This window comes from Rhipicephalus microplus, chromosome 8, assembly GCF_043290135.1.
Source record: "Rhipicephalus microplus isolate Deutch F79 chromosome 8, USDA_Rmic, whole genome shotgun sequence".
Lineage (NCBI taxonomy): Eukaryota > Metazoa > Arthropoda > Arachnida > Ixodida > Ixodidae > Rhipicephalus > Rhipicephalus microplus.
In genome coordinates this window covers 6,026,491-6,050,488 of record NC_134707.1, presented here as the reverse complement: position 1 = coordinate 6,050,488, position 23,998 = coordinate 6,026,491, and the positions used below count along the sequence as shown (strand labels likewise).

At 43.6% G+C, this 23,998-nt stretch overlaps 2 protein-coding genes across 2 annotated transcripts in view; both read right to left on the bottom strand.

Moving 5' to 3' along the window:
* The window catches only part of LOC119165699 (venom metalloproteinase BumaMPs1), a 32,743-nt gene extending 30,981 nt beyond the window's left edge, over positions 1–1,762 (bottom strand). Inside the window, exons 1-2 of the mRNA XM_037417790.2 lie at positions 1,682–1,762; positions 603–775 (exon numbers count right to left, since the gene is read on the bottom strand). Of these exons, the coding sequence (XP_037273687.2) occupies positions 603–775; positions 1,682–1,730 (222 nt within the window). The 5' untranslated portion in view covers positions 1,731–1,762. The remainder of the gene's footprint in view (positions 1–602; positions 776–1,681) is intronic.
* Positions 1,763–7,704: 5,942 nt separating this feature from the next.
* LOC119165698 (venom metalloproteinase antarease-like TtrivMP_A) lies at positions 7,705–22,944 on the bottom strand. The gene is made up of 14 exons (XM_037417789.2): positions 22,758–22,944; positions 20,681–20,853; positions 19,935–20,027; positions 19,649–19,769; positions 18,805–18,867; positions 16,191–16,345; positions 15,559–15,630; positions 14,861–14,982; positions 14,507–14,559; positions 13,073–13,181; positions 11,072–11,239; positions 9,938–10,079; positions 9,208–9,321; positions 7,705–7,846 (listed from the first exon to the last, which is right to left on the bottom strand). The coding sequence occupies exons 1-14, from the start codon at positions 22,804–22,806 to the stop codon at positions 7,802–7,804; spliced, it is 1,479 nt and encodes a 492-aa protein (XP_037273686.2). The 5' UTR covers positions 22,807–22,944; the 3' UTR covers positions 7,705–7,801.
* Between the last annotated feature and the right edge of the window lie 1,054 nt (positions 22,945–23,998).

Below are 23,998 nucleotides of genomic sequence, written 5' to 3'. Positions count from 1 at the left end.
AACTGTAGAGAAGGTTATTAGAAGAAATTGTAAAGTAAATATAAAATTACATTGCAATGGCATCTATCAATTTCCCCTATACTTCCCCTGGCATTGCTGTCTGTTAGTTTTCATTGATAGTTATATACACAGTGGCATATGTTTTATGTAATTACTTATATACACACTAGCGTATTTCATATATAACCAGTTCTTTAGAGTCCCATCGTAACATTGATATACTGTTATTAATTTCCTTTGTTTTATATCGCTCGATAGCGGTTACGCACAGTGGTTGAAGCTGCGGTGGATTGCGGTGCTAAAAACGGCCGTTTTTGAGGTAACATAATAACTATCGCTAGAAAAGAATTAGCGTCAAACAGCTAGTCCCATTTCGCCCAATTACGTTCAAAGAGCTACGTGCAGGGTCTTTGGACATCAGTGTGCATTCGAGGGGGAGTCCTTTGGGACCCCAAATTAGTTTATGTATCTCTTTCAACACAGAGTCACGCATGTATGTGTACCTAGAATATTGGGCTAGTGAGCATTTCTACTCGAGGAAGACTCACTGGAACCACGAAGGCTCACGAAAAACGTCGAGGAAGATAGGCATGCGCTCTTACAAGCGTGTATTCACTTTCATCGCCGTCGCTCGTCGTGTCCAGAAAAAGGTCGTGGGCCAGCACCGTGCTCTTCTTCAGGCGCAAAGTCGTGTCCTGAATTCGCAGCAGGAGCTCCCCGTTTTCACTCCTTTCCTGAAGTAGTTCCGGGTATACTAATTCTTCCCTGAATGGATCTGAAAGAGGAAATAGAGAGATCACTCATCACTTCGGTGGCCACCATTTTCGCCTGTTTATTCACACTGCCAACCACACATAGAGCTTTTAAAGCAGTGAAAACATGTACACAGTAGCAGGTACAGTTGCAAATAAACATTGTATGTTTTCTCACACAAGTCTAGCAAGTCAACACTAGCAAGCACGCTTCTAATGTGATCATTGGAAATAGAAATCAATAAGATGTAAAGATTAAGGTAGTTGAGTTGATCAGAAATTAAAATATGCGCCAAGTGTTCAACTGCAGTTTTTGTACTTGCAGCTCGTACTATCCGATTATTGTTATTTCCCAGGTCGGCTTTATTGGGTAAAGTTTATCTTCACAGTATCTGAACAGATCTTGTAGTCACTTCAAATAATTCGCTAGCCTAGAAGAAATGTTGACTACGCAACCAAAATAGACGAAAAAAAAAGGAGGGGGGGGGGACAGAATACGAGACAGAATAGGGCGTTATTCCTTCAGAATAAACCAACTAGCCCAACAACTCGTTCTTGGCCGTTAGCCTAGAACATATGACCGGGCGTTGCCTCTCATTACGAGACACGGACCAAATGACTGAAGACAAGTGGCTTTGCGCTATCGGGAGCCTCCATGCTGAGGCCCAGCTATGGGCTGCCCAGAAGGTCCCGAAATTCGGCGATTGGGCTTGACCTGACTATCCCAACGTAGGAGCAGCTCGCTGCGCATTGAGTCATGCACCTGATCATCAATGCGATTTCGGAAACATCTATCTCATTCGCGCCCTCAAGCATGTGTAGTTAATGTGGAGTTCAGATAAAAATGTCGAAATCTGCAACCAAAATCACCTTCTAAATCATTGGTAACGCATTTCACCTGCACACCGCTGCAGGATGGGATCACTCACCTGCTGACGTGATCCCGAGAAAGCCACAAACGAACGCCACGAAAAGCATGCTGTGTCATTCTAAGGTTCTCAGCCAGCTGGCCTGCGTTTTTTATAAAGACCTTACCTGTACATTATTTATGTGTTCAGTTTCACGTCTATATGAAGTTCGCTGTAGTTTATTTCAAGGTGTTTGTTAAACAAAGGCAGTGACTCGGATATGCTTACCCTATCATCACATTGTGGGCGTAAAGACTGTCGTGTTATGTGGAGAATCTGTTCCTCGACCTTAACTGCCTTTTGCTTGGGATTGTAAGGTCGTGTAGTGTTGACTGAATTGCCTTTTAACTCTGGGTCGCTGGGCAGCAAAAGCAAGACCGTGCCTTATGCATTTGAAAGCAAACCCAAATATATCGCTGTCTTCTTGCTTCTGATATTCAGATGCGTGATTTCACATGGGCCCGGAGTTTTTCTGCTTACTTTGTGCTCGTCGCGTTAAGGTAGAAGTTTTTTTCTTCGAAACTTATGACGAAAATGAGCATTTACTATTAGGCCAATGCTTGACAAGACATGATGCTTTGTTTTTGCATTTTAATAATGAACTCAGACATTTACAGGGAGTTTCTACCCATCCAAAAATATCTATAAGGAGTATTAAAACGCAACAAATAGCAAAGGTTCAATCTAGAAAGCATCGGTGCTTGTAAATAAAGAAAAGAAACAACACTTGAAGCGACAGTTTCCAAGTAGAGATGGAAAGCACTTATCTTGCTTTCACATATATTTTTTTCTATGAAGATCATTCATTTCGTCACCCGTTGCATGCTCATGATATAAAACTTCGTGCTATTTGCACGTCTCTCCATTGCGAGGACGTCGTTAAACTACCACCAGCTGAACGTTCGAAAAACAACAACCGAAAATGGAGTGTCAAGGAGGCGTCGGTAGCAAATTCTCACCGCGCTATATTACCGGCGGCTGCAGAGCGAGGAACAAAAGAAAAGTGCCGATGCAGGGTAGCAAACCGAAACTTTTCTTCTGATTAGTCTCCCCGCCTTTCACTTGACCCTTTTTTCTGTCTAGTGGCAGGTATCATATTATGACTGCTTCCTCAAGTGCCCTCAGCCACCACGCCAACAATAAGTGCCAATGATGGTGACTATACAGGGTTTGCAGACACGGAGGGCTGGCTCTTCCAGTAGGCATATCCGCGTTTGGGTGTAATTTCTTGGTTTTCTTTCTGTCCACCACCAGTTGATCGTATGTCAATGTTATCCCGCAGTAGTTCCACGCTGGTTCCTTGCAGACCTTCCCTCTTCAATGCGCTTGGAAATCAGCTTCAACATTCCGGAATTCCCGCAAATTAAACTAGACAGTTTGTTCATACTTGAACTCAGTATTTCAAATTGCTGGGACTCAAGGACTGTGTTTTCTCGCTTCAAAAAAAAAAAAAGAAAACAAAATAGAAGCATAATACGCCAACAATTTTCGCAAGATGAGATTTAGGGTTATCCTGATGCGGGAGATATCGTTTACAATGCAGATGGGAAAACGCGCTCACGAAAGTAAACATTAGTAAATGAGGCTTGAGGCCTGTCTATTATGAAGTGTGGTGGTGACAGCTTTATCAATAACTCCGGCAAATTTGTGGCCTGGGCCTAGGCTGCCGCCGAGGTGGACCGAAGACCCTCTTTCTTCGCCTCCTCACGAGCTTGCTGGATGGCACACAGTTGATCCTGGAGGTTGGAGCAGCGCCGTCCAACGCGCCGCAGCTTCACCTGGGGAAACTGCATTTTGTTCTGATGAAATGAAGCATTCCCAGAGAATGGGCCTAAGTGATGCGTCAGTCCAACCGCACGATTTTCAAGTGTCATCTGGATAGACGTCTGGATGTCTCCTCCTGATATGAATGGGGTTGTGGAAAGTCTGGGTTTGTAATTGTCTTCAGTCTACCGTTTTTGGATCTCTCGAGTTTAGGGCTTGGCGGTGAATAAGTACGCCTAGATTTTTTTATCTGCTCATTGCTTTTGGAGCATTGTTGACAACACGCACGTTCCGACAGAGGAGGTGGAGGAAGACAGGGAGGACAGGAAGGTTGGACATGAATATTATTCAGAGAACTGCTCGTGCTGCTATAATTGGGCTTTACCGGCAAACGCAGCGCCGTAGAACTGTGAAATTACGCAGGCTGCAATTCACAACAAGTGAACACAAGTATTGTGCACTACGCAAAGCCCCACTGGCTAGCGGTATAGGGGCTATATAGTGCATTACTTCAGCTGGGAAGAACGTTGGGACTTGAACATTGAGTTAATGCTCAGTGTTTTAAATGGCGAAGGCTGCACTTTTGATGGAAGTGAAAGTACTGTAGGCCCGGGTGCACAGATTTACGGGAACGTAAAGAACCTCAAATGGTAGAAGTTTCCGGAGCCCTCCACTACGGCGTCTCTCATAATCTATGGTGGTTTTGGGACGTTAAACCCTAAATACGAATCAACTATTAAATCAATCAATCAAGTTTCAGAACGATATGATTAATATGTTTTGTTATGTACTTTTTTCTGGCAATTGGCCAGATGGGAGGGGCGAAGAGCAACCTAAAAGCTCTCTTGTTGGAAAGTTAGTTATTTCAGTTTTCTGAAATCTGGCATAAACGATGAGTGATGGTGGCTAAACAGACAAAAAAAATTTCCTGCTCTAGCGTGGACACAACCATTTCAGACACACATATCATGTTGAGTCCAGGTCTCTCCCTAATTACCGTTTATCAAAAAATACACTTGAGCAATGCTGACAGTTTATTTGTGTAGGCTTCGTTAGAACGCAAGCTGTCGCGGGAGTTCGTAAGAAATACTGAAAAATATTGAAGTCAAGCGGTCCACAAGTAAAGTTTTGGTGGCGTATAGCCGCATCACGGCTTTCTCAAAAAAAAAAAAAAGTCACGACATCCTTTTTGAGCAGTGCGAAATACGCCTTGTACACCAGCAAGTGATTTAACATTTTTCGCAGCTTGTGCTAGCGGCTGTTTGTTTTTTCGAGGTCGCGTTTTTCGCATCTGCGCTATGCAAATTTATCAGGGCTATGGACGTTTATGGTAAATATTATGCACATCGCACGCCATACTTTTGTTTAGTTTCTAGTTTTTCAGTGTTCTTTTCTGGTTTCTTTTAATTATCTCCCACTCACATGCAATCTGGTGAATTGAGATGAAATCAAACGCCACTGACAGCACCCGGTTTAGGGGTCACTGTATATGCTACCTAAATGCAGCATATACATTAACTATTCGCCCCCTCGTCATGATTGTCTTCGTGAAGATATGTTTTATTTTTAGGGACGAAGCTCCTTATAACGGCACCCGTTCGTCCCCCGTAGTACGTAACAAGTATAACATTTCGACCTCCAAGGTAGTGCCGGTGAGAGACTTCTGTGCGTTGTTGAACAACAAAAAATAGTTCTCAATGTACATGTCAATGGCTGCTAATGGGGAATGAGAGACAGGAGCATTCGGCTTTTAGTTAACGCGCAGGCTGCGATCATCATTAGCAGCCATTGGCATGTACATTGATCCCTATCTGACAAAAAAGGGTTGCTACGTTATACTCGCTGGGTGTAACCTCCTTGGTTTTAGAAAGGTTTAGCGAGAGTTGGGCCGCAGTGCCATGAATACAATGAACTTGTATATACCATGAATTAACTCGAGGTGGTTAAAAATGGGAAGTAGATATGAAGCACAAGCTGTAAGAAAGTAAAAGCCGGATTCTCCGCCTCTCATTTCCCATTAGCAGCCATTGGCATGTACATTGAGCACTATCTGACTGAAAAAAGTTTGCTACGTCATACTCGCTGGGCGTAACCTCTTTGGTTTACGAAAGGTTTAGCGAGCGTTCGGCCGCAGTGCCATGAATACAGTGAACTAGTATATACCATGAACTCGAGGTGGTTAAAGGTGGGAAGTGGACCCGAAGCGCAAGCCGTAAGAAAGTGTGCGTGTGCCGCCTCTCGTTTAGTCCTTGGAATGTCCGCTGGATGGCGGTGCTTCTATATGGGGAATATATGATGAAAAGATGCGAGATGGTGGTACTTGGAGTGTTGAATAAGTGGACCAACGGACACATAGACAGATACATGGATGGACGCATGAACGGACGCAGGGGCGGCTGCATGGACGAACGCAGGGACGGGCGCACGAACAGACGCACGCACTGACGGGCTGATGGACGCATGGACGGTCACACTGACGGACGCATGGACGGACGGAAGCAAGAACGAATGGACGGACGAATTCTTCGCCCCACTCTCTATCATTCACTCCGTGGATATGCTGCCATTTTTTTTTTGGCATTAAATAGACGTCTGCATTATGCGTCTCGTCATTTGCATCATTGCGAGCAGCAGCACAACATGATGCGGGCGCACATACGAATGTTGATGATGGTGGTGGCCACTGAAGCTCTGACGAAGTCAGTGCCAATGGCTGGCAGCTTTGCATATGAGTGGACTCTAAAGCTACCAAAGAATGTATGTTGACCTCTCAGGCTGAAAAAAGCAGGCGAGGAGAGTGGTGAAGGCTCGAACTCGAATGCTGATTTCTCCACGCGATGAGCACTGCTGCTTCCTTTGCCTCGGAGTCGGGTACAACGTCTACGGTGACTCACAGCCCCTGCATTTTTTGACTGGATCTGTTTCGAATCATCTTCTTCAGAATGGTTATTTTCTTTCCCATTCTGGAAGATTCTCTTCATGCTGAGTAAAATAATCACCATTATTGTGTGCACCACAATTTACAAGAGTGGAAGCTTGGGCTAGTTGGTGCGTAGTGATACTGGCAAGCTTTTTCAGCGCGTGAACATAGAGAAAAAGAACATAGTGGACAGACGAAGCGTGGACTTTCAATTATTTTTTTTCGTAATGTGGCAAAATATATCTGCCGAAAAGAATTATTGAAAAAAAGCGAGGGAATAAAAGCCATGCCCAATCAATGCATCAGCAGGCGAAGCACGTGTCATAGGTCCTAGATGTCCTAAAGCCCAGCCAGGTAATCACGTTCCAATTATGATAGTGCAACCCATGGGGACCTTTATACGCAGTTTTCCCGCATAGAGACGATTTTTCTCTTTCTTTTCGACAATCTCGTGTGTAAGCTGAGTTCTGTGTTTTGCCTTTATCGCCCACCGGTCGTAGAGGGGGGTGCAGCCACATTCCGGGCAATAGATTCCAAGATGCGTATGTACCACATTGCGCATATTATTTCGGTGTTTTCGGAGGTGGTTGTTCACGCAACTGCCGGTTCGGCCGACACTGGCCTTCCCGCACGTCAGTGGAATCTAGTAGACGACTCCCACTGCACACGTAGCGTGACATGTGCGCAACAGGGCAAGGCGCCGAGGTGTGCTAACCTGTTTGACGAGTTTCTGCAATTTTTCATGCACAGAAAAATCGCAGCATATCCACGGAGTGAATGGTGATCCGCTTCTTGGTTCATACATCCAACAAACTGGGGAGAATTGTAATGAAACTACTAAATCTGGAAATCTCAAGCTGTAAGTTTCCGTGCGTGGGCGTGAATATATATATATATATATATATATATATATATATATATATATATATATATATATATATATATATATATTGAAAATGTGCCACCACGAAAGGTTATATCTTTTTTTTTAGTCGATTAGGTTTCTTCAAAACTAAACATAATATATTGTTGCACGAAAATAAACTTGCCATGTTCTATATTTCAGGAATAATTTTTCTTTAATAGTTTTTATGTCAGGTTAATGTTATATCAATGTTATGTCAGGAGACTTGGCCTTGTCGCTCAGACTTCGTTCTTCACCGCACTTCGTTCAAAGCATCAAGACCTTGAAAATGAGTTTAATTACAATAGCACAGGAGAGTACTTTCCAAAGTGCGGAGGTCCTATAATTATTTTAAGTTTGGAGACGCTAAGAAACGCGCGTGATGTGTTTTGGGCAATGCAGGTTAGCATAAATAACACAGTTGACATATAAAATACATTTTTATTTTTTGCATTCACTTCCACGTTTCGCTGAATCCCAAAGGTGATGAGATCAATAATTGCTTCGTGACAGCGTGAGGAATTATGAAGGCTGCTATGCGAATACGTTTATATTACTCTTCCCACTTGAAGTTGTCACAAACACCCTTTCGGCAAGTCTGTAAGGCGAAATGCAATCGATGACATGAAGATATTATGTTACACTTCAGAGTAATAAAAGTTTTCATGAAGAAATATAAATTTCAGCTCTGCTAAGTACAAATCATTAATAGTATTTGAAATGAGTTTGTATATTGTCCCGCTGATGTACTTATTTGTTGGTATGCTTTTTGTGGAGGCACTTTCACCTCATCAATGAACAAAATATCGTTCACCCTTTCGGTTTTAGTGGTGTCAGATGACACGACGACACAACATTTCCCCTAGCACCTCGGAAATGAAACAGAAGTTGCTCCTTAATGGGGAAATACTTCTTCAATGATCTGCCCTGCAATCGATATAGAAATCGTGGCTTGTTTGTGGAGCTGGGAGCCATGAAAAAAAGAAGCTTGACCAGTCTTGGGTGAAACAGGGGCGCTTAAGCTGAGGCGGATAAGTGACATTTCACTCGCACCGTACTGGAGCTTTTTCTATGAATAATACACTAAAAAATAGGACACTGGTTCACATTTTGTGTATTCTAGTGAGTACCGGTAACAAAGAAGCCTTTGTTTTTTCACAGCCACTGATGACCATAATTTGAGGCCATGTTCATTCATCTATAAATACTTGCACCACTAGCTCTATTTTCGTTCTTGGTGTTCTGAGGTCCCAACGATTAAAAAGTCTTCAACCAAAGTTAAAAAAGAAAATTCTGGGCTGAAAAAAAAAGAGCTTTGATTCATTGATTGATATGTGGGGTTTAACGTCACGAAACCACCATTTGATTATGAGAGACGCCGTAGTGGAGGGCTCCGGAAATTTAGACCACCTGGGGTTCTTTAACGTGCACCCAAATCTGAGCACACGGGCCTAGAATATTTCCGCCTCCATCGGAAATGCAGCCGCCGCAGCCGGGATTCGATCCCGCGACCTGCGGGTCAGCAGCCGAGTACCTTAGCCACTAGACCACCGCGGCGGGGCAATATAAGGCCATAAAACCCCCGCGGCGGGGCTATATAAGACCATGAAAACACCATGTATTACAAATACCACCTCCGCATAGCACAAAAAAAAACACATTGCATGCTGCTACAGCGCAGTAGTTGTGATGGCTTTATTCTTGCAACCGACGCAAAATAAACTTCTGTTGCGAGTGTTCTTTCTTCCTAACGTCTACCATCCTACACTTTTTCGTACGTGGCTCGACACCAACTCTTTGCAATGGAATACCAACTCTAGCCTGCGTTGATACCCTTGTTCGTTTAGCATGCACCTAAAAAAATTCCGTGCTGTTATGTAAATCATCAAAGCGAGGCGATGTTTAGGAAAACTATTTGACTTCTAAAAAAATCCGCATAAGCAAGTTGTACGGGCCTACCTTGCCTTCGTCGCAGGCCATTCCTTCCAGCACGTACTCCGTCTGGCATTTGCCCGCTCCGTAGTAGGTCCTCAAACAGCACTGAAACCTGCATTCCCTCAGCATGTCTGGTTTCTGAGGAGCAAGAAACAAATATACACATGGCGATTAAGATAATGACAAAGGATTGGTGATTTCTGAACGATTCGAAGCACAAGAGTATATGTGAGCATTTTAGGGTGAGGAGATAGCTGAGTTCAGCAGTTGATTTGCCTCAGACTTATTTATTGCACTAAAGAGCTTGCCTCAGAGGCTACTGCCATCCGGGCATAGCTCATCGCAATATATATGTATTCTCCCCGTTTAAACCAGAATTTTAGGTTCTGTGTCTGAATTCGATAACAGGCAGTTTTGTTAGTAAAATCACGGAAGGCAGAGGTTCCAAAAAGTGATGATATATAACGACATGTCTGATACTCATATCTTGATTTAGGCAGGTGAAATCAGAGCACTTATGTTTAATTTAGTTACAAGGGGCCAGAAGAAATGTCAATGGAATATTCAAAGAAATGAAAGTCGCTGAAAAGCTTCTGTGCCAATTTTCACGTGATCAAAGAGGGCCGTAACAAGCTTTGGGCTGGGCGTAGCACGAGGTCGCTAAAAGCGCCTATGTCGATGACGCCCAGCCCTGTCAACAAACATGGCATAAGTCTATAACGTATCTAGGTGTCCAGTTGTGGAGAACGCATACCAGCAGCGGAACTCCACGACCTTGATTCTTCATTAAAATGTTGCAGTAGTCTTCGGGACTGATCAGCTGACCCGGTAGTTTTCGGTGATTCGCCATGTAATCTTCCTCAGATATCTCGTCCAAACATGTCTGGGGCAAAGACCTGCGATGATTGCACTTCGTTCACACAAAAAAGGTTTGGCGTAAAACAAAGTTATAAAACAACAAGCACAATCATGTGCCGTGATACCAAGTTATCTGCTGAAGAACGCTGTGCTGGCTACATGATTTTATTATTCGCATAATGTGCACTTGTTATTTTTCTCGCATTGCACATGTGTGGGGGCGCAAACGCGCTTGTTTACTCACTGAAAAACGCCAGGAATGTGTGGAAGGCCCACACAGTCACATCGAAAGCTAGAAGAGTGGCCTTTCAGAGCCTTTTCCAAACAATCATTGGCTTACTACTGCAAGTACTCTTGCTTGATACCCACTAAAGCACTAATAATAAATTTTTTGGGTAGTAGGCTAGCATTCGCTATGCTATTTGTCGTCATTCTTCTGAGAAGCGTGGTAACCGCTAAACACTTGCAAGGGATTTCGTGCCAATTGTTCATGCAGTGTCTGACGACGATGGGTAACTATAGCTGAAGCGGGTATGCGCTACAGTTAGCGCGATCGCTTTCCCGACATCAAGCCTGCCTAAGGCAAGTTTGCCAACAAGCAGTGGCGTAGCTCAGTGGTGGAATGCTGCGCTGGCACCCAGCGGACCCGGGTTTGAGCCCCACCGTGTCATTGGTGCTAGTTTTTTTTTGTCTAATTTCGCGCGATGTAGTTACGGACACCGGCGGCGGCGGACAACTGCGCGTGACCCGAGTTGTGATCTCATAACAGCTTTCGCTGTACTAGGCATGCGTTCAGTTTCACGCACATGCCATTCTAGTTCTTGCACACTGTTTCATAACACGCAGCTGTCAAAAAACGATATATTCCTTATCATCAATCGTTCCAGCGTGAGAGAAGTTGCATAAATTTTGAATAACATAGTTTTATTCAACTGTTTTCCTTTGTGGCTGTTTCGCAATTATTGCCAGGGGCAGAACCAGCGGGAAGCCCTGGGGGGCCAGTGTTGAGGTTAACCTTAAACTGACTTACCTGAGTGTGGCACGTATCTGCGCTTCGCTGCAAGGCGACAAATGGAACTTCTTTGTCCCTCCGTCCTGGTAGCTCATGAGGTAGCCCTCCTCCCAGGGGCAATCCTTGGCTCCCGGGTGGTCGGGTATGTGGTCCACCCCGGCGTAACCGTCGTGAACGGAGCCCAAACTGAAAAAAAGCCCGTGGTGGGTCCAATGAATGTCCCTTTCTTCCAAATTTCAATTTGTGGTATTCTCACGCAAGCGTACTCAATCCACACGTAGAACTGCACACGAGAATTTACGAAGCGTGAGCTCGACTGCAAGTGCGGAGTTCTTCTCTGCTTCTAAACTATGGCAGACAGCTGTGTAGGTCGCAAGAAATATGCTACAAATTAAAAAAAAAAACTTTCAAGTACGACTAAACACCAACTTCCTCAAGCTTCCACTCTTGTGAATTACGACTACTCTACAGCCTGGAACATTTGGAGGCTATGTTCACAGAAAAAGTGGGAATATAGCTCTCTAGGAAATTTAGTACTCCGATAAACGTGCAGGGGCGGGGGGGGGGGGTACAGTCTCAACGGAAAAAGAGTGGCACAAGTCACCGGTTGCCGGAGCGTCAAGATTGCTATGAGCGGCGCTGTTTTTCCCGAGCACGCCGATATCGAGAAAGTGCCAAGCACGTTCCATTTTTTCCAAAAAGGGGTGACCGGCGGAAAACGCTCCGACGAACAGTTTTTTCGGGGCAACTGAGATTAACATACCGTTGCTCGAAACTCCTGTGAAAAAAGAAAAACAAAACAAGGAAAAATAGTGCGCATAGCCACAACTGCCGATAAGCAACGAGCAAGCGTTTTTTTTTTGTTTTTTTTTAAGATCTGATTTCTAGGATAGGCCAACAGTAAGATGAGCTGCTCTGCGTCAGTCCGCCGGCCACCCCTGCTTTGCGAAATGGAATGCGCTTGGTAATCTCGCTATCGGCGTGCTCGTTGCGCGCTCGTGAACAACAGTGTTATGCTTCGCAATTTCGCGACTCCGGCCACCGGTCATTACGCTGTTTTTGTTATTGTTGGCATGGAGCCTGAGTAATACTACGTTATCAGAAGACCTCCAGGTGGCAGACGAGTATTCTACCACAAAGCTACGCAGATGCCTGGAACTCATTTCCAAAAGGACACCATGTAAGACCTCCTCGTGGGAGGCTGCGATCTCCCAGCCGGACCTGGTCGAGCAGCGTCGACTCGTCGCTCGAGCTCGGCGGGCTGTCCAAGCCAGAGGGTTCCTGGAATAAGGGACCCTCCCAACTTCACTCACAAGCTTCTTTCAATAAATCTTTTTTTCTCTCTCTCTCACCATGCAGGTGCCTTGTCGGGCAATGAATCGCCTATGTGATACAGCAGGGCAGAAGAGTAAAACAACAACCCGTGATTACGCTATGCTGATTTCACAATGAGCGTGTGCTTTAATGCTTCCCAGCCACGTGCAATGCGCAGAACCGCAATTATTCATCGTCATCAACAGCCACATGCAGCATCAACAAAGTGCACCTAATGCCTAACATATGTGTAGCGCGTACCTCGCTTATTCACAAAAAGACCAACAGTGGCGCACTGGGTGCTGTCTTGCTCAACGAAAATCACGGTTTACGGTGTAGTCTCGTCAAAAGGCAATACATCAAAGACAGTTAGCCCTGACAAGAAGCTGCGCTTGAAACTTGCATTAGGCAGCATCGCGATTATTCTTGATTTTAATTCCCGAAAATAGAGCTGAAAGGACGCTTTACTTTTCCCCATCTATAACCACCACAAACTACTTGAAAAGTCACCCCTATACATTCCTTGGATTGACTGCGTGCTGGTTTTCATAATTTATACCATAATTTATACCATAATTTATTCTATTCTGCGCAGTTTTGGTGCAACATCAGTGATACCGCCGTTTCGCACTATCTGGTAAACAGCATAGAATGCATGCAATATCACAAGCGCAGCTAGCTACTAAAATTGGCTCAGAAACATACGTGTGCGCCAGTTCATGAGCGGCAGGGTAGACTCCCTTAAAGCTGCCGGCCGGATCTTCACCAATGGCCACGTTGCGGGGACCACACAGCATTGCGACATATGCCAGACCTGTTTTAGAATGCGTGGTCCACGTTATCAGACGCGATGAGCTGGTTACGTTGGGTTAAAAACGTTGAGGCGCCATTTGCTGTGCACCCCGAAAAGAGGATCGTTGTGTCTTTAGAGAAACGTGGTGACCCGGCCACCATGGTGGTCAAACCGTAGGTCAACAGTCTAATCCCGGCCTGGACGGCTGCAAATGTTCGAGGCCCGTGCGTTTCGATTAATGTGCATATTAAAAAAACCCGGACAGTCGAAATTTCAGAAGTCGTCCACTACGGCGTCCCTCATATAAATATCCTGGTTTTGAGAGATTATACTCCGACAATCATTATTAAAGAAGCCTCGTGGTCAATCATTAATAATTGCTCGTGTGAAATGGCTCTCACCACTTTTCCGCACCCTCGGTTAATTATTTTTAGACACATTCGTGTGCGCGTCCGTCTGCGCCTCTGTTTTTGCATAAGATGAATTCTTTACAAAAAACGTAAATTGAATCTATTATATTTGGAGCTTAAGATGAACGACTGTACAGTGCTCTAGTGTTTATCGATCTACCACACTTCTTGAAGATTTGTATCACTAGCAATCGCTTTATATACTGTAAAACACGACAGTTCCCACAGCTGGCTGTGCTATACGGGGTTTTGTGTGCGTTGGGCCTAGTGACGATGACGGCATAAGATCACTGCATACGACAGCATACGAGGTCCAGTCCTTAAACATGCTCCGCACTTATAACGCCTTTAAGCTTCAGACACCCTGCTTTTTTTTTTTTCGGAGCATGAGGAGCATTTCAGTTTTGGGAAACAGTAAAGTGCTACATTGCCAACAGTGTATTGCTAACAGTGTACTGGCAACTTCCATCATGGCTGTCTCATCTGAAAGGCGTTATAGACCTTTAATCGTTTATTTAGCGACTCTTTTCAGAATTGTAAAGCTAGCTTTTCTGCTATGCAGCTTGAACAACTAAAGGTGCCTTCTCATTCAGTACAAATAGCCTGTTCAAGCGCGCTTTGCTCACGCAGTGAAGTTTGAAAGTGCCGAGTCACCTCTCTTTGCATTGACGCTCGTAACAGACAAGCCCCGCCACTTTCAAATAGGACCGCGTGTTCGCTTGAAGCACGACAGGTGCCGCCACTTCCCGTTCAAATATGCAGTGCAGAGAAACACACTCCCGAATTTAGGAATGGGCCGATTGCTCGGGAAACAACAAAACTTCACACAAAACACCATTAAATCACGCCTGGCCTCCGCCATTTGCTGCGGCAGCCCACCGTTGCTATTTGCCGGGGCTAACGGCAGAGGCCGCTGTTGACATCTGCGATGCTCACCAGCGACGCCGTTGTCGATGGTTCCAGAAAACGAAACAGAAGCGAGGTCCTGGCTGGAAAGTGGGAAAAACAATCAACGTGTTTACAACGATGTCGACTCAACCGCTTTCAAGAGGAAATGGTATACGTTTTATACTACGAACTTCAAGAGTATTTTTATACTGCTGAAGGTATAAGTAAAGCACGCAAAATGAATGTGTGTCGTAGTTCGGCATTTTCACATGGGCCCGCAATTCTAATTACATTGTCTCAAGTGCAACATTTGATGCTGTGCCCCACTGATGTTAAATACAAGGATGTTTGGATTTAAATAAGAAATGACATAAAGGCAAGAATAACGCAACAAATTTTTACCCAGTCATCAAGTAAACAGCATCAGGTTTTCCTGGTAGTTGCGTCTGGGCATACTCCGCGAAGCTGTTGATTGTTCTTTCAGCAATCAGAAAGCCGTCTTCTATTACTTCGAACTCGCCATCCTGAAAACGAAAAAAAGATTTCTGTGAGTGATGATCACACACAGAAATCCAACTCTCGCGCCAAGGTTAACGTTAGATTTGTCTTGCTTCGTGTGTAGATTGCTCAAAGGAACACCACACACACACTCTTTTCATTTCTATAGAAAACTGCGTGAATTATGGTGCGCGACACCGCAAGGTTTGAGTTTGAGTTTGAGTTTATTCAACCACGTGACACGAAAATACAATGTATACGTGATTTGGTGCGAAGGGAAAAAAGCTGCATTTCACAGCTTGACTGGCCCCTTCACCAAGAAAAAATCTAAACTACAAATTTACAAAAAATTACAAACATTACAGGCAGCGGAAAGGGACAATACAAAAAGAAACACGCACGTGGCCCATGACAGCAAATAATAGAATCACAACTCTAAAATACATACAAACATATTCATAAAGCAATGCATGAAAGAATAAAAACTGAATAAAAATAAAAAAAGGTAAGTCAACATTGAAGAGCTTTAAATGTCACCCGCCGCACGTTACGCGATGAAGAGTTGGGGACTTAAATACTGCCTTAAATGTTTCAGCACTCACCTTATTGCGAGTAATGCCGACGACTTTCACTTTTATTCTTGGATTTTCCATTCCTTCGTACCATATATTCACCTGAAAATCCCAGTGGTGCGATGCGATTGAAAATGCTGCCGAGAGCAAAATCGCTTAAAAGGATAATAAGGCATCGGAGAAAACACAACGTAACTTTAACAGAGTCAGCACGGGACAACTGACTGGTCAGAGAGAGTGGACCCACGGTTTTATAGCGCTTTACGCCATGGCCTAAGGTGGCGAGATCGAGTTCTATCCACGGAAGCCGCTTTTCAATGGAGGCTAAGTGCCAGGGGTCTAAGTACTTAGGTCTAAGAGCCTATTAAGGAACACCGCATCGTTGAAATGTCCTGAGTCTCCGACTAGAGTATCCTTCACAAGCATATCGTTGGTTGGGGCTGTCGAACCCGAAGAATTATTATTGTGGAACTTGCTTCTTTTGATATATTGCTTATTCGTTTTTACCAGTACGAGCTATGCTCGTGGTTTCGAATGATATGTGAAAGAGTAAATGTTAAAAGAATACATCATCAGACAGCGGAACAAATTGAGCGCCACACTTTAACAGAGAAGGCACATGCACTACCTGCTAAAAAAAAAAAAAAAGGAGGGCGACTTACCGCGTTCATCAATATGGCGATGTAGGCGATGAGTTCTTCGTTTGTCTCGAAAGTCTTCTCGTGAACGCTGCAAGACACAACGTGCACTTCGGCGACGTACTCCTCGGGCAGCTGTTCCACTCTCGTCGTCGGTGGTCGTCGCGGGGCCTGCTCATCTGAGAAAGACGAGACATTCTATTCTGTTCAGGGGCCGATTAATAATGTATGTCAGATTATTGTTCCACGTGGCTAAGCGGCACGCATAAGTGGAACTAAGAAGCTTAGAAATACACGACATTTGCTGTATCGAGATGCGTTCTAGTCTTTCTCGTAGTAATCAGGAAAATACGTGACTTCTCGGGAACGTCTAAATTTAGATTACTTGTCCCGCTTCTTCGAGGACATTCACCTGAGCGTTGAACCGAAAATTGACTTAGATTCGAATCATTAAGTTGTCACGTCACACCAAGATCAATCTTTTTTTTTTCTTCCCTGTCCTCCTCCTCTTAGGGCCCTACTGTCTTCAATTCACTTTCCTCTAACAGAGTAGCATGTAGGCGTCTTTAAGTACGCGGTTCTTCATTGAAGTGCATTATCTCTCAGTACTGATACCGCACGCTGCTTCCCTCACATGAAAAGATGGTCAATCGTTAACTAACCCAACTATACTACCGTACAGAACTTCCTTTCAGTTGGGTTTCTAAGCGATATTTTATGCACTTTAAAGCATAAAAAAACGTGCAGCTTCAGAACAAATTATAGGCGTTGTCTCTTGAAGATAACACTTGATGTCTTAGTGCTCGATGCTTTTTTTTTCTAAATGTGCCTGAGTGATAATTAATATTGGCTATTGCGTTAATCACGGTCGACAAATGTTCGACATGTGCCATTGCAACAGTAAGGGTGTTTTCAATCAGTCTCAATCTAACTATTCTGTTTTCCAGGAGATATTTTTATGATGACGTTGTTCAAGCTTAAAGAACATTCATTTTGTCTAAGAACAACGTTTGGTACAATGCCACACGTGAAAATAAAAATATTAAATTTTTATTGTATACTGAAAAAAGTGAATGGGCAGCCTAGTGAAAGAAAATTCTTGATGTGTGACACTGCGACGTACAACTCAGAAAAAGAAACGTGTTACATGCACAGACTTGAATAGAAAACGCCTGTCCGTTTGCGATCATGCCAACAGGGTTACGCTATCACACGAATAGTATTCAATCCTGCTGTAAATTTTGCTCGGACGAATTATTTAGTTAGTTCAAACTACGCGTAAACAGGATACCGTCCCTGATATTCATACCTAACTCGTTATTTGGCTGCTGCCCATTTTAAACAATAATGTTCCGTGCTACGCCGGAGAATTCCCATTCAGAGACTTGAAAGCTCTCTATTCCGGGGATTTTCCCTTGCAAACGTCGTCGAAATACCCAGCATATTTCCGTGCACAACAGTACTGATTTTCACCCCATCCACGCACACACATACTATAATTACACGTGTCTGACATACTGGCGACTTTTGAAATCATGACGAGCCCCTCCACTGCCGCACGACGAAAGCATGACTTCATTAATTCATATACTGTTAGTACACTGCACATAGTGGACTTCAAGTCTAACACCAGTGGTGAACTAGAAATCGCTCCGCGTAAGTATCAGAAACAAATCCGAAGGGCTGTGCTTGCGTGTTACATGCGCCAGAACCAATTATAGCAGACAAAGCACACTGTGACCGCTAATTATCAGTTGACATAGGAGAATTCGACCATTCATGAAAATCCCTGCAATATGACAAAGATTCCCTTCTTCCCTGTGGCTCAGAATGACCGGTGAAAATTCTCCAAAAAAAAAGCAAACTTCCCTGCATGAAACATCACAGATTCTAAACATCACCATCCCCATCATCATAGTCATTATCATCGCCACAGCTGTCTTCCTCAGCATATAAATGTGCATTGCAGGACGATGATCTGTTTTCGATATCTCTAACCGACCCTTTCCTGAACGAGCTAATTTCTATGTTATGACTTCACATAATGAAAAAAAAAATCACTAAACGGGGCACAGAGTGTCGAGCCGACGTTTGGCATGTGTACTTGTCCTCCTCAAGGCTAAAAAGGAACTCATCAAATAGCCTTCAGAAAGAGCTTGTCGAAACGCCGGCTAGACACAACGCAGATTCACAGAGTTTTTTTTTATCGCAAATACCCATCTTTTTCTTCCTGCCGCTTTTTGTTTTGGCCTCCAAGTTACGCAGTTTTGGCACTCCACCTAGTGGTGCGGCAAAATTAAGCGCGTCTTCATTCAGTCACTGTCTGGCTATAGAGTTTGAGAAGTTAATGAGTACTGAAGATATAATGTGGTTTTGCCACCTCAACTAGAATATAACGATGAAATTGTGTAATGATGAGGAAACAACAGTAACTAACGTAATAATGAGACAACGACACTAACTTGACCCTTGCCGTCCGCAGCCACAGTTTCCCATATCATACTATCATTTCCTGCCTAGCATCGCCCTATATATGCAATGCTGCAACAAATTATTAACTAGACAAAGTGTGTGCCCCTTAATATTAACGTATTACTTAGTATTAATACTTAATACTCAATATTAACGTATTACTTACATGGAGTATCCCATGGTGTGTCGAACCAAGCCACGTTGAAGGAGACAAAAGAAGTGTGAAGTGCTGAAGAAGAGGCAGGGCCGTAAGATAATTTGTCCAATAAGATTATTCAGTACACTGTCCCAGTATATTCAGCTGGGCCAGTGCATCTTAACAATTGCGAAGGTGTGAGGTGTTACAAGTTTATACGTCTCTCAATTAAAACACACTTACGGGGTTTCATGCAGTAGTTCACTCTCGTTGTGGGTCACTTTTGCCAGTGATTCTGGTAGGCAACGATTTATGCTCTTGGCTGACGTTGTTTTCGCAGCTGAGTTACGCACAATCACTTTGCTTGTATATCTATTTTTTTCCACTAAAGTTATGCATCCAAATACCTTGAGGAAAGTTGCCTGTGTGTTTTCTTTACGTTCTGAAGGAAGTAGTTTCAAATTGTGTTAGACCTTTTTGTGACGTTTAACCATTGATAAGCTTAAAGTGCGCGGGACGCTAGGACCATTTGTATGCCACTTTACGTCACATTGCTGGTAGTGGGGCCTGGTATATAGTATGCGCATGTGCCTGGATTAGTTTTGGGGATGGCGTGCGTGAAATGGCACATAGCTTCTTCATTATGTGTACAACACAACATGCTTGAATTACGACCTTATAAACAATAAAAAACACTTTCGAAAATTCTTTTAGAACGTCAATACAACTGCTGTACATACGTAAGCAAAAATGAGAAATCAAGCAATAGTGCGATCCAGCTTGAAGCCCTCAAAGTGACATGTCTAAAAGAAGTAACAATTGTTTCACAGCAAAGCGAAGATGAAATTTAAAAAGAAACTTGCTCTTTACGAACATTTGCCGAACTCTCGTTTTGGATCTTCGATTTCGTAGACTTTATGAAGTATTCTAGGATTCCTGGAGCGCTCGCCTAATAGTATTGGTTTTATCCGCAATGTGGGGCTTAATATGCCTTCCTGAAAAAAAAAAGAGTCGTGAAAATATAGTAAACTCACTCCATACACTTAACAAAAAGGAGGCCTTAATGCCTTTAGCGTAACATATTACATGTAAGACTTCGTCGCTCACAAATGTTCTAGCAATATTGCTGCAAGAAATCGGGCAAGAAAACTTTGGCTTACTACTCTCAAAGTGTGGCCGTCTTGGTAAAGCAACACTGACGACTGGTGCTTGCTATCATGGTACAGATTTTCTTGTATACGAGATCCGTTCCACTGGATAGAAAAAGTGATTATCAGTGCAACAAGATACGTTTCAAATATTCTAACATTAATGTTAAAGGGACACAATGAAGAACGCCATATAAGATTAGGTTATGTACATTGTTAAAAAAGATTAGTCTCGTAAATATTCCAATGACCGCTAGATCTTTGAAAGCGTTGATATTGAGCATCAGCACCGGCGAACAGACGCAACATGCGATGAAAAATCCCCCACCAGCCAATATTACCCAGTGTAACCATGATGCGCCAACACCCACTGGTAACCTCTTTTTTGGTGCGTTATTAGGTGCAAAAATATATTTAAAGAATGAAAGAATGTGTTAATACTCTTATGTAAGCATTTTACAGCCTTTAGGAGTTTCATAATAACAGTTTAATGTTAACAGTTTCATATTACAGGTATCATGTACTAATTATCAGTCCTAAGCTGTTCCCGCATTATGAACTCGGCAAGTGCCTTCAAAAATGTGGCCCACAAAAATTGTAATATAGCTCCTTCCTCCTGCACTTTCCAGATGTTCCCCCATAAATAATTCCTGTACACCTGAGCTCAGACCATCTTTCTTGCGCTTCCTTTCGAAGGCGGGGCATCACAGTCGCAAACGCAGGACACAGCAGATCGTTTAAAGGGAATGTGAACTCACCAATGTGTTTTCGTACTTTCCGGCAACATTCGTTGAGAAAAATAGATCATTGGCCAACACCAAACTCCTCTCAAGTCGCAGCGTCATGTCGTGGTTGATTCGAAGTAGCAACCGTCCATCGTCGCTACGCTGCTGCAGAAGCTCTGGGTAGACTAGTTCTTGTCTGAGCGTGACTTGAAGAAGGAAGCCAGAAATAAGGATTCCACTGTATAATCTGGCAAGGCTCTCTTTTCTTCTTGTATTTTTAGTTTACTGTGCCTCAGCGCATAGCAGCAAACCGGGTATTTTGTTCAGGTGAACTATAATGTATTTTTGTCTCTTGAAATGTCTAAAATTTTCTGTGCTTACTTGACAGCGCAAATTCCCCGCCCATAACCAAGTACTTGCAGTGCAAACTTTCCTAGTACGAACAAGTGCTTTCTTGGGTGGCGAACAGCAGTAAATCTGCGCATGTGCTCAGTTTACATCTTTTTTTTTCCTTCTGAGTTAAGTATACCCACTGAGCAAAGTCGCAATTGGAATGATTTCTGTACTTAACTTCTTTAACATTTTCTTTTAATTGCCATCTTCTATTCTCAGCACATTCTTTGATATAAAATGTAGTGAGGCTTCAGCAGTGTGACTTCGGCAGTTAAGCACTTTATCGTAAAGCTTAATAGAGAGAAGTCCTGTTCAGAAAGAGAACTCTGGCGAAGCTTGGACACATCGCAATTTGAAATTTCAGCGCCCTACGGGGTCGTATATTAAACTAAGAGCCTCATTTCTCGCTCGTAAACATCTATAGTTGTTGTTGACTCCGTGTCATGTAAACCTCTGTGTATCAGTGTTGATTGATTGATATATGGCGTTTAACGTCTCAAAACCATCACAATATTATGAGAGACGCCGTAGTGGAGGACTCGGAAATTTCTACCACCTCGGCTTCCCTACTGTGCACCCAAATCTGAGCACACGGGCCAACAGCATATCCGCCTCCATCGAAAATTTAGCCACGGCAGCCTGTGTTTCAGTGTCGAGATAAGAGCTAGTTAGTATTGGTTTAATATAACAGCACAGAAAAAGAACGAGACAAAGGACAAAGGTTATTGGGTGCGTGCTTCCCAGTATATTATTTTCTTTCCTAACATATCTTTTTTTTTTGACGTGTTCTTATTTATCACAGCTTGTTTGCTTTACATCTTAGGGCTGTGTCAGTCAACAGCTTCTACACAGAAGCGCAAAAAGCATCACTTGCAATCAGTGTCCATTGCTTCATCAGAGTCAAATATGATTGCCACATTTTTCTATGGCCGCAGTAAAATAATGACATTCATTCTCATGGTACTTAGGAAAGTACACTTTCAAAATTCGAGTAATTGAAAATTGTTTCTGCTAAAGAACAATGATCGTCATATGCTTCGAGTACTAGCCTTACCGCGGAGGTCTAGTGGCTAAGGTACTCGGCTGCTGACCCGCAGGTTGCGGGATCGAATCCCAGCTGCGGCGGCTTCATTTCCGATGGAGGTGGAAATGTTGTAGGCCCGTGTGCTCAGATTTGAATGCACGTTAAAGAACCCAGGTGGTCAAAATTTCCGGAGCGCTCCACTACGGCATCTCTCGTAATCATATAATGTTTTTGGGACGTTAAAGCCCACATATCAATTATCGAGTACTTTCCTCGCGTTATTACCATGGTTCCGGTAGTTCGCGTTCACGATCGACACGCGCGTTATCAGTGTGATATGGAATTCTCAATTGGAAAGTGGCCAGCACCAGGTTTTCGAGAAACAAAACGCGAGCAAGTCAAATGACGATTATTGTCGTGTAGCAAAACTACTCCCCGAATACCGCATTTTTTTTTCTTGGAGGGAAGGCCTACGACAGATTGTTTAAAGAGACAAGCACACCAGATTGCCAGTGCCTTCGTTTAACCCATTGTTGCGGAGTCACCGCTCCGCAATTGGATTGACTCGGAAATCATTCGACATTTTCGCCTGATGACGATTATTGTTGCGCAGCAGAAACACTCCCCAAGTACACTTTTATAGTATACTCTGTCCCGAATCACAAACGATTTGCGTAAATGTTTTCTACTCACCCGAGGAGATAAAGTCTACCAACGTTAAAACGAGTGTTAAAACAAACATGCCCGTAAGTTCTAGGCTCTAGGCGACAGGTATTCGCTCCAAGAAAGTCGGTAGATTTAACAGGTTTTCGTTATATACGCGCGCCCGTGTGACATTACCATCTTGACAGGCAGCTGCGGTTGGCAGTGCGTAACGCGATGTCTTGAAGTAAAGCCGCCACTACACCGGGTCTGTTAAATATTTATTTGAGCTCGTGTTGGGCGAGGCTGTGCTTAAGTTGAAAAAAACAAAACGTTGAGAACTTGTGTTTAGCGTTTTGTGCCATATAAAGTCAATAGCGTGGTCACACTTTATTTATGCAGTTGGGAAAAGGGGGGGGGGGGGGTGCAATGCGTGAACACATTTGTTAGGCAAAAATTCTGGCGTAGAATGCAAGATATGTGATGAAACACGTGCATTAACTTATCCGCAGTACGGAAAGGCATGCGATCCTGCAGAAGCTCGAGATGTCGTTTTTGCTGATGTGGTGCCTGTTATCTGCGTATTCGAATTTCTACACAATGTGCTATAAGCGAAACTGAAGCACGAACAGTGCATTTATTACCCCCGAGCCTTACTAGTGGCTCACAAGTAAACATAAGGAGTAACTCTTTTGCTACTTGCTATGCTTCATATGTGTTTCAAGAACATGAATGATGAAAGAATTTAGCATTTTAGGGCTCCTCGTTGTTAATTGTCCCCGATATTGTTTTATAAGAGTCAGTTAGGGCCAGACTTCAGTGGCGTAGCGAGAGGATGGCCCACCGAACCTGTGCCCCCCCCCCCCCCCCTGAATGTTTTTCGTCAAGTAATAACGGGCAAAAATAACAATTTTAAAGGGATGCCCCTCCACTCCACTAAAAAAAAAAATAAGGAGGTGTCCCTTGACCCGAACAAAAAAATCTGTGTACGCCCCTGCAATACTTCTAAGCAGGTTGTGAAATGCGGATGCAATGTCTCAAGTGGCCATCGATGTGGGTCCGCTTGCAATTAAAGACGCATTTTCTTGGCAGTTGCTCATGCGGAAGTATTTGTTGCTCGGTTGAATTCGCGCCAATAGCCTGAAGCGATTCCTCACGTGGAACAACCGGGGACGTTGTACAAACAATACGCTCTGCAAACAACTAGACAGAATAAATATAGAGAGAGAACCCCCCTTATTTTTGCTCGGCAGTAAAGCACGAAATTAAGCAAGGATATGTGTTCTTTATGA